This window comes from Pisolithus orientalis (assembly GCF_024613125.1).
Source record: "Pisolithus orientalis strain OTSU chromosome Unknown F5J12scaffold_36, whole genome shotgun sequence".
NCBI lineage: Eukaryota > Fungi > Basidiomycota > Agaricomycetes > Boletales > Pisolithaceae > Pisolithus > Pisolithus orientalis.
Window position 1 is genome coordinate 72,058 of NW_026260817.1, and position 17,194 is coordinate 89,251.

Sequence of the window (17,194 nt, forward strand, 5' to 3'; positions counted from 1 at the left end):
GGACAAGAGTGGAGAGACTGGCTGAGGAACAAGAGGCTCAGGACATGGAATACCTCTATCTGAAGCTTTGCTCCACCAGGATAAGAGCTGGTACCACCAAGGAACTTGTCCCAAAGGAGTACCACCAGTACCTCAAGGTTTTCTCCAAGGAAGAGTCAGAACAAATGCCACTTCACAAGCCATGGGACCATGCCATCAACCTCAAGGAAACTTTCACCCCTAAATGTGGCCACCTGATCCCCCTCTCCACCAAGGAACAGAAGGAGGTTTCAGACTTCCTTGAAGATCAGCTGCACAAGGGTTACATCCATCCTTCAAAGTCTCCCCAGACCTCTCCTGTCTTCTTTGTGCCTAAGAAGGATGGCAAGAAGTGCATGGTACAGGACTATCATTATCTCAACAAGCATATGGTAAAAAATGTGTACCCTCTTCTGCTCATCTCCCAACTCATTGACAGGCTCAAGGGTTGTAAGCTCTTCACCAAGATGGACCTCTGGTGGGGATACAACAACATCTGTGTTAAGGAAGGAGATGAGTGGAAGGCTGTCTTTGTCACTCACAAGGGTGCCTATGAACCACTGGTCATGTACTTTGGCCTCTGCAATTCACCATCTACCTTCCAAACATGACAAATGACATCTTCAGTGACATGGAGGACATCTTGGTGGTCTACATTGATGACCTTATGATCTTCACCAGGATGGACAATGAGGCTGAGCACAATAGGATTGTCCTGGAGGTGTTATGAAGGCTGGAGGAGAATAATCTGTTTGTCAAACCAGAGAAGTGCTTCTTCAAGCAAAAACAGGTGGAGTTCCTGGGTATGGTGGTTGGGACTGATGGGGTCAAGATGGACAAAGGAAAGGTAAAGGCTATAATGGAATGGCCAGTCCCTACAAAGGTTTGCTTGGTACAAGCCTTTCTAGGCCTAGCAAACTTTTATTGCTGCTTCATCAAAGACTTTGCTCAGATAGCCTGCCCCCTTAATGATCTTACCAAAAAGGATCAACTCTGGACCTGGGTCCCTTGAGAGCAACAGGCCTTTGACACTCTATAAGTCGCCTTTACCACTGCTCCTGTCCTCACTTTCCCTGATCAGGATAAGGAGTTCTGCCTCAAAACTGATGCTTTGGACTTCACTACTGGCACCATCCTTTCTGTAAAATGCAAAGATGACCTTTGGTGACCTGTCACTTTCTACTCCCACTCTATGTCCCCCCCTGAATATAACTACCAGGTCTTTGATAAGGAGATGCTGGCCATAATCTGTGCACTGGAAACATGGCAACACTATCTCAAGGCCACCCCATACCAGTTTGAAGTCTGGACAGATCGCTTGAACCTCCAGTATTTCATGAAGGCACAAAATCTAGATTGCTGCCAAGCATGTTGGACCCAGTATCTCTCTTGGTTCAACTGCAAGCTGGTGTACAAACTGGCTCCTCAATGGCTAAGGCAGATGCTCTCTCAAGGAGGGAGGATCATGAACCAGAGAAGGGGTTGGACAACCAGGGGGTTACACTTCTTGACCCTTCCAGGGTGGCTGCCACCTTGATGGTAGGAGAGGATGTAGACCTCATCATTGCCCTGAAATCTGCTTCCTCTGCCACACCACAACTGGAGGGCTCTGTCCTTCAAGAAGGGATGTATGTCTGTGCAGGGAAGGTCTACATCCTGCCTGCTGCCAGGATCCATTGCCTTGAAAAGCATCATGACACTCCTGTTGCAGGTCACCCAGGACGGAAGAAGACTTTAGAGCTTGTCTCCTGTAACTACATCTGGCCTGGAATGACTTCCTCTGTCAGGGACTATGTCTCAGCATGCCACTGCTGTCAGATGGCTAAAAGCTCTAGAATACCCCTGGATGGAAAACTCCTTCTGAACCCTGTTCCAGAGCACCCTTGGGTTGACATCTCAGTTGACTTCATGGAGTTATCAGAAGTGCAGGGCTTGGATAATGTCATGGTGGTGGTGGATAGGTTTTCAAAAGAGATGGTCTTTTCTCCTACTACCAAGGAGGTCTCCTCACTACAGACCATGGAGCTCTTCTGTGACCATGTGTGGACTCAACATGGCCTTCCTCCATCATCTCTGATTGTGGCCCACAGTTTGCTAGTGCATTTACCAGCAAGCTCTGCAAAATGCTTGGGGTCAAACCCAAGCTTTCCACCACCTTCCACCCTCAGACAGATGGTCAAACCAAGCATCTTAACCAGGACCTCCAGCAGTACCTCTGCCTCTTTGTCAATGACAGACAGGGTTCCTGGCCTTCCTGGCTGAAAGTGGCACAGTTCTCTTATAACAACAAGTGCCAGGAGTCCACTGGCAGGAGCCCCTTTTTGGTTTCTCACTCCTATACTCCACAGATGGGTATGGAACCCTTCCTTTCCAGGGCAGAGGCAGCCACCAACCATGCTGTGGACCTGGCTAGGGTCTTGGAGGATACCAGGCAGGCTCTAGAAAAGGCAGCAGATCAGATGAGAGTTAACTCTGAGAACCATCGCTTGGAGACCCCAGCATATTCCATTGGTGACATGGTCTGGTTGGAAACTTTGAGGATCTCCCTCTCCAGTCATCCCTCTTGGAAACTCACTGAACAGTGGATTGGCCCTTATCAGGTTGTTTCACTTAAACCAAATGCAGTTGAGTTGAAACTCCCTAAAACCCTCAAAATCCACCTGGTGGTCAATGTCTCTCGAGTTAAGCCATATAAGGGGCTGTTGGAGGGCCAAGCTGTCACCTGTCCTGGCCTGGTGGTGGGTTATGAGGGCAATGAAGAGTTTGAGGTGGACTACATTGCTGACTCTCGCCTCAAGCAAAGCAGACTGGAGTTCCTGGTCCATTGGAGGGGCTACCATGATGAGGATCATACCTGGGAGCCCAAGTCTGCTCTTAGGTCTGCCCCTGCTGCTGTCTGGGACTTCTATTGCTGACATCCCTCTGCACCTTGTAAACTCCATGGCATGGACTCCTCCCTTTTCTCCTCCCTCTTCCATCCCTTTGAGAATCTTACTGACACCATCCCAACCTTCAATCACCTGGAAGTTGATTTCTAAGGAGGGGATAGTGTTACGATATGCACTCTTTCTCCTTTTCTTTCCTTTTCTTTTCATCCTATCTAATCTCTTATCTTATCTCTCCTCTTTGGACTAGGTCTGGACTCTAGTCCAGACCTTGCCTCACTCCTACCACATGTTCTCCTTCTAGTACATTCCACTCCACTATGATGTCATGGACCTCATGTGTGCCTCACTGTTACTGCATGTACCCTGGTATAAGTACTGTTGCTCAATCTCCCAACTAGCTCTAAGCTAGTTCATTTGAGTCTACAAGTCCTAAAGCACTCTGCTTCTAAGCCATTTTCCCTTTTCTTCCTTTTACTTCTCTTTGTGGTTCTTGGTGTGAGCCTACAACAAAACCTGTTGTTAGGTCTCATCACACTCCTGAGAAATTGCAAGGCAATTGATATGTGTGCAGAAGATGATCTTCCAGACATCCTTGTTCTACTGTCTTGGTATGTCATCTGTCTCATGTCTGCATCTATCCATCCTAAAGTTGCCTCACTCTCCAGGATGTAAATCTCCTTTACATCACACACATGCTACTGTAATCAATCAACCCACTCAAAAGACATTAATAATAGTTGAGGTCACTCCCTTTCTCATCCCCTTTTCCTCCCTATTCCAAGTCATTCCTAGTATTTCTCCTTATCCCTATCCCTGGTCATCCCTTTCTTTCTCCTTACCATATTTCATATAAATATAAGATTGTTTGTGGACCTCAGAACATTCACCTGCCACAAACTGGTTGCCACATCTACCTTGCCCACCCAAATATGGATATGTCCTTTATAGACAATTTAGACATCACAATATTGGATAAAATACTCAGTTTCTGCAATGCCCATGACATCACCTGCTTTGGCTCTACTTCCCAACACAACACCATTGTTGCCCATGAATACTTGCAACATCATATACATGCTCTAGCTGTGCACTTCTTCCATGACCCTGAGATTCTAATGGACATGTTGTGTTCTTGTGACACTGTCATCTCCAGTTCTAGTGCTCTCCATTTACTGTTGCCCACCAGCTATACTACATGGAACCCTACAGACCTTGACATTTATGTGCTTCTTCACACCTTCCATTACCTTACCTGGTTGTTAAACAACCATGGCTACTCCTCCATGTCTAAAGGTGCTGTTAATCATTCTACCTATTCTTACTGGAAGATTGCCAGTGTCTACACCTTCTCTGATGGTGTTCATATGATGGACATTGTCATATGCAAAACCTCTGCAGCATTCTCTCCTCTTTTCCAGTTTCACTCTACTGCCTTAATGAATTTTGTCAGTCATGACCAGATCTTTTGCACATATCCATCCCTCACTCTGCACCATCTTCAGTGACAAGCACATTGATGCTCTCCAGAAATATGTCCTGTGTGGTTTCAAACATGTCCATTGTGCCAATGTGCATGACAGGGGTGGCTATTGCAGATCCAAATGCTGCTCAATCACTGACACTGATTGCTTGTGGATTGACACTCAATCCCTCTCTCAAGTGTGCACATTGCCAGGACATATTTTCTTGTGGTATGGCATCATGAATTTTGATTGGCTCCTGGGTGGAAGGGTGTGCAGTTCAGTGGGTGGTTATCTTTGGCCACAACACAAGGTTGTCACTGATGACTTGTACATTTCCTTCTGTAGCATTCTTGAGCAACATCTGATCTCTTCCATCTAGGGCCTCTGCAATGAGCAAGATTCTGTGGTAGTCATGTGATTTTTGAAAATAACTAGGCAAATCAGAGAGATACAATTATATAGCAGTTTAGCCAGAGAGCTTGCCCTGTATCTGATTGTAAATTCTGCAAGGCATATCCAGGGGTGCCCAGAGGGGCTGTGTATGGACAGGGTTCATTTCACTCCAACACATGTAACTGTAAACACAATCCTGATTGTGTCTACAGGGTGGTTGTGTCAACACAGATCATCATCCATCAACTACTCAATGAAATATTTCTTGTACAACGAAGCCAAAAAAAGAACAAGACCATCTCCAACAGCTTGCATTGGTGGACATGATGCTTAGAGAGCACAATTATTTGACCAGTTTGCAAATAGCAGTCCCCAGCAAGGTCTATGTGTAATTGGAGTCAACAGAAGGTGGATGATTTGCAGCAGATTGTTTGGAGGACAAATCTTCAGAACTAATATCACATCCATGTGGGTTGGATACTCAGCAATGACATCAACTGTACTCACACGTTGGGGAACATCCGACTCAACGATGCGAAGGGAAAATGACTTGCATCCATTACCTGAAGGGGAGATGAAAGCACTGGACCAAGAAATGGAAAATGAGAGCACTTACGACCAGAGGGAGGGAAGTAGCAATAGGTCAGCGGGCGCGCAACAGTTCAGAAGGCAGTAACACGCACTCCCTGTGGAAAGGTAATAGCAGGGGAAGGGTCAATGGGCATACGGGTAAAAGGTGAGAATACGGACTGGCTGTGGATGGGGAATAGCAGGAAAGGGTCAGCAAACGACCAGACGCTCCAAAGGTGACAACACGCACTTCCTGTGGATGGGAAATAGCAACCAAGAGTCAGCAAACCCCCAGACCCTCCAAAGGTGAGAACACGCACTTTCTGTGAACGGGGAAAAGCAGGCAATGATCAGCAAACGCCCAGATGCTCCAAAGGTGAAAACACACACTTCCTGTGAATGGGGAATAGCAGGCAAGGGTCAGAAAACCCCCAGACCCTCCAAGGTGAGAACACGCACGTCCTGTGGACAGGGAATAGCAGGCAAGGGTCAGAAAACCCCCAGACCCTCCAAAGGTGAGAACACGCACTTCCTGTGGACGGGGAATAGCAGGCAAGGGTCAGCAAACCCCCAGACGCTCGAAAGGCGAGAACACGCACTGGCTGTGGATGGTGAATAGTAGGCAAAGGTCAGCAAACCCCCAGACGCTCCAAGGGTGAGAATACGCACAAGCTGTGAATGGGAAATAGCAGGCAAGGGTCAGCAAATTCCCAGAGGCTCGAAAGGCGAGAACACGCACTGGCTGTGGATGGTGAATAGCAGGTAAAGGTCAGCAAACGTCCACACGCTCCAAAGGTGAAAACGCACCACCTGTGGATGAGGAATAGTCACCAAAGATCAACAAATGGCCAGATGCTCCAAAGGTGAGAACACGCACTCGCTGTGCATGGGCCATACCAACTATGGGTCGGCAAACGGCAAACGCCCTAAAATGCACGGCCACCCACGTTCTGAAGGCATGGAACAGTTATGCGGTCGTCAGCAAACTGCGTGCAAATTAGCTGTCACACTATGCCAGCTGTAGTTTTCCAAGCCCAAAACGTCAGTAGTGTTGAAACACAAGCATATATTGTGTCCAATACACCACATGCTTCACCACAAAATTGTGAATGAGGCTCTCTGCTACTTCCATCCGTCCATCATCACTGAGTTGTGATATCCTCCCCTGCCAGCTTCTAACGTCTTGCTCTTGGGTGCCCGTTATCTGAAAGCGTCGCGAGCAGTAGCGACTACCGGTCCATTGTGAGCCCTGCCTGATAATCGCAGGAAATCAGTTTACCACGTGATGCTGCAACCATGTACCAATGCATCCATGAGTGTGGCACCGTCAACCTCGACATCATTCCATTTCCCACAGCGGCACCGACATCTTGCAGAAAATATCCTGACCACTTCTACGGTAATAATCCTCATGATGATTTTAGTCCCTGGCTGAATAGTTGACCACACATCACTTTCCCTTGTCAGTTGAGTTACGTTAGTGCCGTCGTCAATCACAATATCATACTGTCCCTTGTCAATATACCACTGTTGGATCTCAGCTTCATCTGGCCGACATTGGTGCAGTATGCCAGGAAGAAAGGCCAGCAGTCGCTAAAAATATGGTAAGGTGTGTGAATCCACAACTGAGTTCCAGCAACTAACATCAACAGAACTGCACTGATCAAGCAGCATGTTATGTTCCCGTCCTGTCGCATCGACCATTATCACATAACCAGGGGCGATGGTTGTAGGTAAGTGTCTCGCATCTAGTGCCATCAGAACTTGCATGATAGATTCGAATTGTGTCTGCTGAGTTTGGCCGAGGGTGGTGACGTCGGTCTGAAGTTGCATTTGGGACAATGCCTGCACAAGACGAGGAATAAGTCAGGAGTGACACAATGAAGATGCAAATTCACCGTAATTTCGGAAAGATATTCATTGATTTTGCTGGAACATCCAGCTATTTCTTGCGTGAGAAGTATGGACCCACGCATGCGGCTTCGCATCTTGTTCAACTTGGTTGCGGTCTCACCTAGCATCCTGATCATGAGCTAGCGTTTCGTTACGGAATACTCCGCGTACTTCGTCGAGCGACTTACTTGATCAACCCTTGCCGCCTGGATTCCTCAAAATCGGTGCGAGCAGTTGGGGCATTGGCCACATGGCAGCTGAGATCGCGCAGTCGGTCAGTGAGGTCATCTAAGGCCAGGCTGTTCTGGGTACATCTCTACGATGACGTTTAGAAACAAGAACAATACATGAAAATGGATCAACATCACATCTATAACTTGAAGAACAGCCGGTAATCCGCTAATGGCAGCCTTCAGCGATTGGGATTACGCCCACAGCTTCTTGTACCACAGGTAAAGTTATCTGAATGGAATCGGAGACACTACGACCATATAGCGCATGGGAAGCCTCGGAGGGGGGAATGACCGTCGAAAGTTGCTGATTCGAAGCGGGCGAGGTTTGGGACGAGCTCGAAGCAAGCATTCGTGGGGAGACATCACCCAAGCCTGCAGCGACGGAGCTATCGTGCGGCGCTCGAGTGGCTTTGTCTCCCCGCCTGATACGAATAGCAATAACCTTGCTGAAGATTTCACTGAGACGAGCCATACAACAGAAGCAACAGTGGTGACCCTAGGACCACGGCATGAAGCAGCACCGTGTGTGCACAGCACCGACACAGCATGTAAAATCAATATTTACAGTGAACTTCATGCTCGGAAACAGTGTGGCTATAACGCTGCATCTGTGTATTAGTATCCCCGAATCTCGAAATGATAACCCTCACTTTTCGTGCAGGGGGTGGTACTTGGTGGTACCGAAGGGCTGTGAGGAATTTACACATATCGTCATATGCATCATCGTTTCAATTTAAGCAAGAGGTTTTTTTGTTGATATATGCTACGGTATTGATGACAGTGCAGAACTAATAGAACTTAGTATTTGGAAGTGATGGGAAAATTCAAAGAGAAAGGTTCTTCGAGAGACACAACGACACTAGTACATTTAATATCGTCGTCCACCTCTACCTCCGGGTCCTTGATACGGGCCATAGTCTGGAGGAGGACGGCCAGCTGCAAGAAGTAGGTACCAATTAGTAACTTCACATCCCCTCTTGGAGAAACAAAGGACGTAACATACTTCCGCGAGGGGGTGGAGGTGGCGGTGGCGGGGTCGCCCTCCGCGTAGCACTCGGAATGACAGCATTGCGGAACAACATCATCAAATCATCAACCCTGAATATCGGACCTGCAAAGGGGAAACAATGGTTCGCGCGATCAATGACATCGTTCTTCCCATTGTAACACAAAAAAGGCGACGGTTCACACGTCGTCAAGTACTGACCATCAAAAGCGGCCGGATTAGGTAACTGCCCAACGAACCACGACAAGACTGTAGGCAACGGAGATGGCTTGTCTTCGTCTCGGTCCCTCTTGAGGTGTCCAAGTTCTCGGTCTCGCTCCTTCTCCCATCCAGCTGGGCTTGCAAGGCGTCTCCGGTGGGGCGGCCCAGCCGACCTGTCTCGATCACGCTCACGCGGGGGTGTCAAGGGCCTCTGACGTTTGGACGGTGGTCCAAAGTCAGGCTTCACTGAGTCCTCTCTGCGCTTGAGGTCCGGCGTCGAGTGTCTCTTGGATGTTTGCGCTTGAGGCACATGCGACAATGGCACCATGGATTGAAGCGACTCAGTGCGTCTCTCAAGCCCTGCCGCCGATGTGGCAGCGTTACCTCCCGCCGCAGGCTGGCGGGCTGCCATGGCAAACCCGAGATCCCTTGCTGCAATGGCATCGGTACCCAGGTACGTGTGTCGTTGAGCAAATCGTTTGATAGGAGGGTCTGTCAGACGAACGATGTCAACAAAAAGGCTCGCCTTCGCAAAAAAGCTGTACTCACCAGTTGGGTAGACTTCGGCAATACGTTTCTCAAGTTTTTGCGCAGCCTCGAGATCACCAAACTGATACTCGTAACGTGCCCACCTTTCCCACAATGGTCGTGCCCGATCGGGGCTAAACGCGGTAATGACACGCTCGAAAAGCGCTCGTGCGTCTGATGAAAATCTCGTAAGTTGCTGACAGGGAGGGACATCAATACACCCAGGCTCACTATTGTCATCATTGACCGATATCAAGAAACCAAGATATCTCAAAACAAACTCAATCTCGTCACCGAAACTTTCCAGACCTTTTTCAAAGATACGACACGCCACTCCGAGACCACCGTCTTTGTTGCAATGGTATTCCATTAGTGCTGTCGGAAATTCGTCAAGTTGACTTGAGAACTTTGTCGTTGCCTTCTCACACACCTGCAGCTTCATAAACCTCCCAGGGTGTCCACCGGTCTTTCCTGGCTTTCGCAAATACCGCTCGGAAAGTTTTGAGATCGTGAGCTCGGCGCGCGTATCGAATGTACATAATCCACACAAGACCGTATTCAGACCGGCGTTCTTGCAACTCTTTGGACTTGGGAGGTTTCTCATCAGCATTCTGGGTGGCAAAAGACGAGTTGTTCGACACAGTGCCTGGTTCTGTCAGTCCCGGAGTTATTGAGCTAGGAACACTCGTAACCACAGAACGGCCAGTGATATCAGACGAGAATGACGAAGATGCCGAATTCACCCGGGCCTCAAGTTCCTCGAGTTGCACATGCAGACGGTCGATAAGTTTGTCGAAAGTAGCGTTAACTTCGGCGTATTCCTTGCGCCCCTCTTGCAGCTCAGCATATGCAAAATTAAGGAGGAAACTAGTCGGATTTGCTTCGATGCCGGCCTTCAAGATGTTTAGCGCTTCTTCTTGCTTACCAATGCTGTTTGTCCACACAAACGCCATGTACCTTGCAGAAGGTAATTAATTCAGGCAAAGGCCGAAGCAAGAAGACTCACCAAATCTCGCTATAAAATCGCATGCGAATGACTGCCTTGCGATAAACAAGCTGGACACGCGATACCAACGTGGCTTTATCTTTATCTTCAAATTCGAGCGGGTTGTTCTCTTCCCACTTGAGATAAGTTTTCCATGCTCCCACAAGTGCTCTTTCAGCTGCGTTGAATGTTGGTGCAGGCGGTAGATAAATTGATGGCCGGGTCGAAGAAGACGGAGGTGGAGGTGGGAACAACGGACCGAGATGTCTCTGTAATTGTCGAAGTACTGTTCGGGCTTGCATATGAGACGGAGACAAATCAGACATAAATTTTTTAGCCTGCGAAGAAAATTAAACACTCAAAAGGGTAACGCAAAAGGGACACAAACCGTAATCTTGTTCAGCCCGTTCTCGAAAGCCTCAAGCTCAGACCACAACTTCTCCACATTCTCGAGGGGAATCTGAACTGCCCTATGATAGACCTTACGCAAAGCATCCATCTTTTGTTGTTCTTCCCAAGTAGTATTCGTCTAATGACGACATCAGTTAACATCGACAGAGTTGGAAAAATAAGTTTATACCTCGCCGGCTTTGAGGAATTGGATGTAATCATACCAAATCTCTCCACTATCTTTGTCTTGTCCGATGCGATTGAGTGCAAATTCATAAGCTCGACTGACGGCTTCACGGCTGGTAAGCGACGTATTTACGCGTCTGTAGATTCGGCGTTGGATCAAAAACGTTGTGCGGGGCTGCGATCTGTTTTGCCTGACTGACCTGACGTATGTTATATAAAACTTCCAGAGGTCAACTGATGGTGAAGTTCTCAAGAAGCGCTTGAACAATTCCTCGGCGTACTGGAACAGTCCTGGACTCAAGAAGTGGTTGAGATAGGCAATTTGGGCAGACGACTTGACATTCCGCTGTCAAACTAAGGGCTTGGGAACAAACAGAATGTCATACCGTGTTGGGATACGTCTCGAACAGGGCTTCGTAGGTCTGCTTGACTTGTTCAAGATCACCACTATTTTCAGCGATGTCGACGAGGTAGTTCCAGCCTTCCGGGTCATGGGGATGTTCACGCAATTTCTCGCGTAGCACGTGCCACTCAGACGGTGGGTCCATTGGGGTATCGGTATCTTGGCCAGCATTATCATCTTGTGCAAGAGCAGGCTCGTGCCCGTTTTGAGTCGCTTCCAAGATCGCCTTCGGGTTGAGAGCATTCAAAGCATTCAATATGTCTTCTGTGGGCTGGGTCTTGTCGCCACTGTAGCTGGTGTCTTGAGACGTGTGCTCTGTGGGTGTTCCGTTGTCGTTCCTAACGACTGGTAGTTCAGACATGTCCTGGCCAGTCTGTCCGGGACTCGTGCAACCGACGAAAAACGTTGCAAAATCAAAGGCCGACATTTTACGCCGTCTTTCTTGCCCTTTCCCACGCCTCGTCAGCGTCGACGGGCCACTTCCAGGTTCCAATCAGTCCTAGTCAGTGAGTAGTAAGTTAGTAGCAGTAGCAGAGTGCGACATGCCCCTGCGTGGCGTAGGCCATTCGAAACTGGTCGGCGACGAGGCACCCTTCTTTGATTCTTTGGCAGAGCTCGATGCTTGGTTCACGCAGCCTCACTCCAAGTTGGCGGGCGTCTTCCGGTATCAGCCTCGTCCCCCAGTCAAAGGGCAATCAGATAACAGAGGGAAGTTACTGGTAAGGTGACAGTGTTTCTACGTTACTACATCAGTTGCTAAGATCTTCCCCCATCTTCCCTGCAGGTATGCCACGATTATAAAGTTGGTGACTCGTCGCATCGTTTATGTCACTTGCTCGCAATTGACGCATGGTGACTCGGTTCATCAAATGCGGGTATCCAGGGAGGCTACACCGAATCACCGTCGGGGACCTGCTATACCTTCAATTTCTGGTCCCTGTGTGATACATTCGTCTAGTGCGTACCACCCCCTTGCCACATCCTCCGTCTGGCCAGTTGATATGCACTGGTCGTGGAAGCTTTTCACATCATCGCATTACCGTTCCCCCTTCGGGGTGGATTAACGCTGCTCATAAGCAAGGCGTGAAAATGTTGGGCGTTCTGTGAGCAAACCTGTCAATATTACTCTATGACCGCTTCCGTTCAACTCGAGATCAGGATATTAGAACACTCAGAATCAGATACAGACGGCCTCAAACTTTTGCTAGGAAACGTTCCCAGCCTCTCCACCGGCTCAGACGCAGCGAGCGGAAGCATCCGCCTGTCTGCGCACTATGCATCTTGCCTAGCCGAGCTAGCCTTTCAACGCGGTTTCGACGGGTATCTGCTCAACTTCGAGTCTAGTCTCCCTGGCGGTGCCGAACAAGCTCGCGCTTTGACAGCATGGATCACCCTATTGAGAGCAGAACTTCGCTCCAAAGTCGGAACCCACGCAGATGTGGTGTGGTAGGTACCCTGGTCTTAGATTCGATCATCCCACGCATTGATTGCAATGCAAGGTATGATAGCGTGATCATTAACGGAGAGTTGAGGTACCAAAACAGACTCAATCATCGCAACTTGCCATTTTTCCTGGCTTCGGATGCACTCTTCACCAACTACTTTGTAAGGAATGTTTGCATCCAAGATCGAGCGAGTTGACAGAGTATATGCCTAGTGGCCTCCTAATTATCCGGCACTTGGAGCAGGTTACTTTTTGTCCATCGATCCAGTCCTGTTGGGCAATTCACCCATAACTCGAAATGTCCAAACGAGAGTGAAAACCCTTCAATCGGTTTTGACGGGAGTTGATGTCTGGGGCCGTAGTCAATACGGTGGCGGGGGATTTAACAGCTACAGAGCCATTACCCACATTGATCCGCAATCTCTCGGACTTAGCGTCGCACTTTTTGGACCGGCGTGGACCTGGGAATCCGAACAGGACAAGCCCGGTTGGAATTGGGAACAGTGGTGGGATTACGAGCGTAAACTCTGGATCGGCCCTTCTAACCCCGGCGAAACTGTACCGGTTCCCGACCCTCCGAAGCGCTCTGACAACCCTCCCTACAATGAGGGCGCATTCAAACCTCTGAGCGCATTCTTCGTAAATACGCCATCCCCAGATCCAGCAAAGTCTCCGTTCTATACCTGTTTTTCCCCTGGAATTGGTTGGTCCTGGTTCGTCGACGGCGTGAATGTCTTGCAGACCGAGAAGGGCTGGACGGACATTGACAAGCAGTGTTCTATTGGTAATCTTGCATGGCCCACACCCACTTTGCAATGGGAGGGCGACGGGAGGAACGAAGATTTGCCCACCGCATTGACCGCATTTGATATGACGGACGGATGGAACGGCGGTAATACCTTGAAGGTTTCAGTCGCATGTGGAGGCAGTGATGCGGAGGATGCGTTCTTCCGATGCATCTGGTTACCCGTTCAGTCTTTGACGATTAGCGCTGGGAGGTCATACGAAACCTGCATTGCATACAAACCCGGGTCGGACGAGACCGTCGACCTTGATCTTGCTGTCATGGTCAAACCTCTTTCCTTAGGGGAGGAAGGGGAAACCAAATTGGAAGTCGGGCAAGCTATTCTGACCGATCTTCTGCACGGATGGTCCAAGCAGGAATTGACATTCACCTCGACGTCAACATCGGGTCCAATATCGATCGCTGTTGGTCTCGTAGTTGGTTTCGTAGCTAAAGACCCTTCTTTGCCGTGCAACTTCGCATTATCGCTCGGCAAACTCGCAGTATACCCCTCTCCACCAACTCCACCGATATCAGTAGGTTCTCCCCATGTTTTCTGGGCCTGTTTCACTCCCGACTCTGCTACGGATTCCTTAGCTAACTTGGTCGGCGTCTTGACTTGGGACACGGCACTCTCTCTCCCGCCAATGCCTCCGATTGACCCATACAAAAATCATCCTGAAGACCCACGCCCTGCCTGGGTCTTAGACGACGCTCTACCCCAATCCGTATCTTTCCTGTACTTCAACGTCTACGTCACCACTTACGCAAGTGAGATTGATACGTCGGATTTGCTCCCCACCACGTTCATCGGCACCACTGGACTGGACGGGCGTGCCAACCGATTTTACGTTGAACCGCAGTGCCTGCCTCAGGGGTTAGAACGGAAAAGGTGTCTCAGATTTTATGTGCAAGGCGTCACGAATCTCGGCGAAGTTCTCCCTTGGGAGAGGTGTGCCTTTGTAGACTATATCATCAAGCCATGAGCCGCGCCAGCTGTTTTATGAGAGAAGTCGTTGTCGAATACCTGGCATATGTAAGAACAAGGTCATGTCGTATTAGGTAGTACGGAAACAAATGCTCAGTAGTAAGGGTACACTTGACATGCACAACACGAACGCCGGGCGCAAGCATACATGGAAATCAACGTGTCAGAACGAATGTAACATCGGACGTATACCAACAGACGTAAGAATCACAAAGCAACCAGCTTATGCGTCCTTCACAAGCTTCTGAATCTCCTCAACTCCTTCATCGACTGCCCAGAACCCCTCCCATTCATCTCTGACGCCGGCGGAAGCCTCCACAGAAACAGGTTTGGTCTCTCCGGTGAGCGACGTGCACTGCTTGAGGTACTTCTCCTTCATCTCTCTGTTCACTCTCTCCGCCTCCTTTGCCTCCTCGCTGCCCCGCCATATCGCAAGCTCCAGTATGCGTCTTACTATGGTGCGCAGCAGCAAGTATCCATGCGAAGCGAGAAGCGCAACGAGAAGCGCATGGCCAAGCAACTCTTTCGTCGCGGCCAACCCATTGCGTCCGTGACCATGATGGTGATGGTGGAGATGTGTGCCAACGTCCCCATTCACGTCCATCTGAGTGCTGAGCTCGTGATCAGGAGGGCGGAAAAGGTACGCGAGTGCCGAGTTCGTAAGGGCAGAGAGCCAGGTCAGGAACGACAACGACTCGAGCCAGGGCCCAATCGTGTCCGTGCGGACGGGAATCGGCCGCCTCGCGTGGGTCGCAATCTTGAAAGCATCAGAGCGTGCCTCTATATAATTATTGAGCAACGCCATGAGAGGTGCTAATGGCCAGATCGTCGACCACAACGCAATATAGCCAAACTGCGTCACCATCTCTCCATAGTCTTCGAAAACGTTATATTCTGGGCGTGTCACCTCGCTGCGCACGATCTCAAGGAACTCGCGTTCTTCTTTGGTACGCTTCTCCTGAGCTTGGCCCTGGTTTTGTCCATGTCCGACAGACTCGTCGTCAAAAGCAACACGCTTCTTCTTTATCTTGCCATTGCGAAAGCTCTTTCCACTCCGGAAGGATTCAATAGCCCGCAGAACGTAAGGCAACCCGATCTCCATAAAGTTGTTCACCACCTGGTTCGTGACGATGAACGCGAACATCTGTTCTTGTAACCTCGAAGGGTTCAGCTTTTGCCGCGCATTCTCCCTATCGGCTTCGAACAAGTTGTGAGCGGTCACCTTTCCTACCATTTTCTCCCCTCTACCACCACCCGATCCGACCTTGATGGTGTCGTTCAAGTTTATACTAAATCGTTCGAGGATGACGGCTGCGTGACGACTCCCGGAGAAAATATATCGTTGCACAAAATGCATGACACTTTCTCCAAAAGGCACATACACAAATGCAGACAGCGCAAGACCAAGGTAAGCGTTCATTGCGGAGAGCGCAAACACTTTGATCGCTAGCGAATTACTGTGACTCGATTGATGTGCGTGGTTCTCCCAATCCGTGAACCGCTTTGCATATGACTTATAACTGGCCATGACCTTGGGTACGAGCGCCATGAACAGGATCGTAGGTGTGAAAGACTGTCGCAAGGTGTTAGCAGGTTTACTCAGAAAAACGGGACACGATAACACGGTAATGAGAGTAAACTCACGATTATCTGGTGTCCTGGGCCTTTGTATAATCGCGTTACGAACGCCTCAAACACGAAAATCCCCGTCAAAATGACTGCTAGGACGCTGGCAAAAAGTAGTATAATGGGTATACTCGCAACCCTTCGGAATTCCTTCTTCCACCAAGGCATGCCAGGATGATAATCCGCTCGTCGTTTTTCTACTCGGAATGATCCACGAGTGCACCACCTCACCGAGAGAATACGTTCTTGGAGGGCCCACCACTCCACGAATACGACAGACCACACCAGTAGGAGAGAGGAGTATAGTGCCGAATATGGAGTCCCGAAAAAGTAAAACACGAGGCCAAGCACAGCCGGAAAAATGAGGGCACGCGTGTACGCCGTCAGGAAAAAGAAATAAAGGGCAACTGAGTCTCCAAACTGATGTAGTTTTCATCAGAGCTAGAGATTAACCACTTAGGACGATAAAGAGAACATACCTGATCTCTTATTTTGTCGAGCTGCACTGATGCAATACGGTGCCTTGTCCATAATCGTATCCAATGTTCGTTGAAGTCGTGATCGTGAAGTGCCATAACGGACTCCACGAGGTCCCATTCTTTGCATCCAGGTATGATTCCAAGACCTCCGTCTTGGGGAGTAGAGCATATAAAGGCGTGCACGAGACGTATTCTGTCAGCTGGCGAGAGTGGAGCTGCATCCAGGTCTTCCTCAACTGACGGCAACCTTGACATAGGCAGACCATACAGGAAGTCAGAATACCTGTAGAATCCAGTCTTAGTGGGATTGCCATTGCGCCACGAGACCTTGGAGCTTACCGCTCGCAGTGCACCAGCCTGGACAGTACATTCTGCGGACAAGTGACGAGTATGAGTAGTTGATCCTGATTCTCTCCGCTCCTCCCAACTGCTTTGAGACCCGCTCTGTTGAGTGTGTCAATTAGAGCAGTGTATTGCCGTTCGGCTTTCAGAACATTCTGGCGCACTTGCTCCTTCGATAGGGATGTCACCTTAAGCGGAGAGACACGAAAAACAATGACAAGGTCCACTTGGGGTGGCATGGTCGTCACGGAGACAAACCCGAGCAGGTGCACAATGCAGTCAGCAAGATGGACGTAAGTTTGGAGTGCACGGCGCCTGACGCTAACGAGGGAAATGAGGACCTGTATTACCATCTAACCGCGCGTTGTTGACAC

General features: G+C 49.3%; 5 protein-coding genes across 5 annotated transcripts; 2 read left to right on the plus strand and 3 right to left on the minus strand.

The window, feature by feature from the left end:
* Positions 1-4,027: 4,027 nt before the first annotated feature.
* Positions 4,028-4,411, plus strand: F5J12DRAFT_725564 (uncharacterized protein; the record flags this gene model as incomplete). The annotated part of the gene is made up of 1 exon (XM_051741643.1): positions 4,028-4,411. The coding sequence occupies one exon, from the start codon at positions 4,028-4,030 to the stop codon at positions 4,409-4,411; it is 384 nt and encodes a 127-aa protein (XP_051596651.1).
* A 1,849-nt stretch (positions 4,412-6,260) lies between these two features.
* On the minus strand, positions 6,261-7,218 carry F5J12DRAFT_852938 (uncharacterized protein). The gene is made up of 3 exons (XM_051746582.1): positions 6,977-7,218; positions 6,612-6,925; positions 6,261-6,561 (listed from the first exon to the last, which is right to left on the minus strand). The coding sequence occupies exons 1-3, from the start codon at positions 7,163-7,165 to the stop codon at positions 6,375-6,377; spliced, it is 690 nt and encodes a 229-aa protein (XP_051596652.1). The 5' UTR covers positions 7,166-7,218; the 3' UTR covers positions 6,261-6,374.
* Positions 7,219-8,193: 975 nt separating this feature from the next.
* Positions 8,194-11,518, minus strand: F5J12DRAFT_922331 (uncharacterized protein; the record flags this gene model as incomplete). The annotated part of the gene is made up of 10 exons (XM_051749314.1): positions 8,194-8,394; positions 8,462-9,157; positions 9,215-9,367; positions 9,425-9,568; positions 9,624-10,150; positions 10,200-10,516; positions 10,567-10,707; positions 10,759-10,891; positions 10,955-11,088; positions 11,141-11,518. The coding sequence occupies 10 exons, from the start codon at positions 11,516-11,518 to the stop codon at positions 8,327-8,329; spliced, it is 2,691 nt and encodes an 896-aa protein (XP_051596653.1). The 3' UTR covers positions 8,194-8,326.
* Positions 11,519-11,699: 181 nt separating this feature from the next.
* F5J12DRAFT_725613 (glycoside hydrolase family 85 protein) lies at positions 11,700-14,371 on the plus strand (the record flags this gene model as incomplete). The annotated part of the gene is made up of 7 exons (XM_051741652.1): positions 11,700-11,881; positions 11,942-11,978; positions 12,041-12,114; positions 12,177-12,260; positions 12,316-12,603; positions 12,657-12,762; positions 12,815-14,371. The coding sequence occupies 7 exons, from the start codon at positions 11,700-11,702 to the stop codon at positions 14,369-14,371; spliced, it is 2,328 nt and encodes a 775-aa protein (XP_051596654.1).
* A 65-nt stretch (positions 14,372-14,436) lies between these two features.
* F5J12DRAFT_746285 (calcium-activated chloride channel-domain-containing protein) lies at positions 14,437-17,145 on the minus strand. Its single transcript, XM_051742080.1, has 4 exons — positions 16,818-17,145; positions 16,479-16,761; positions 16,018-16,419; positions 14,437-15,946 (listed from the first exon to the last, which is right to left on the minus strand). Exons 1-4 carry the CDS (start codon positions 17,057-17,059, stop codon positions 14,597-14,599), a joined length of 2,277 nt encoding a protein of 758 aa, XP_051596655.1. The 5' UTR covers positions 17,060-17,145; the 3' UTR covers positions 14,437-14,596.
* Between the last annotated feature and the right edge of the window lie 49 nt (positions 17,146-17,194).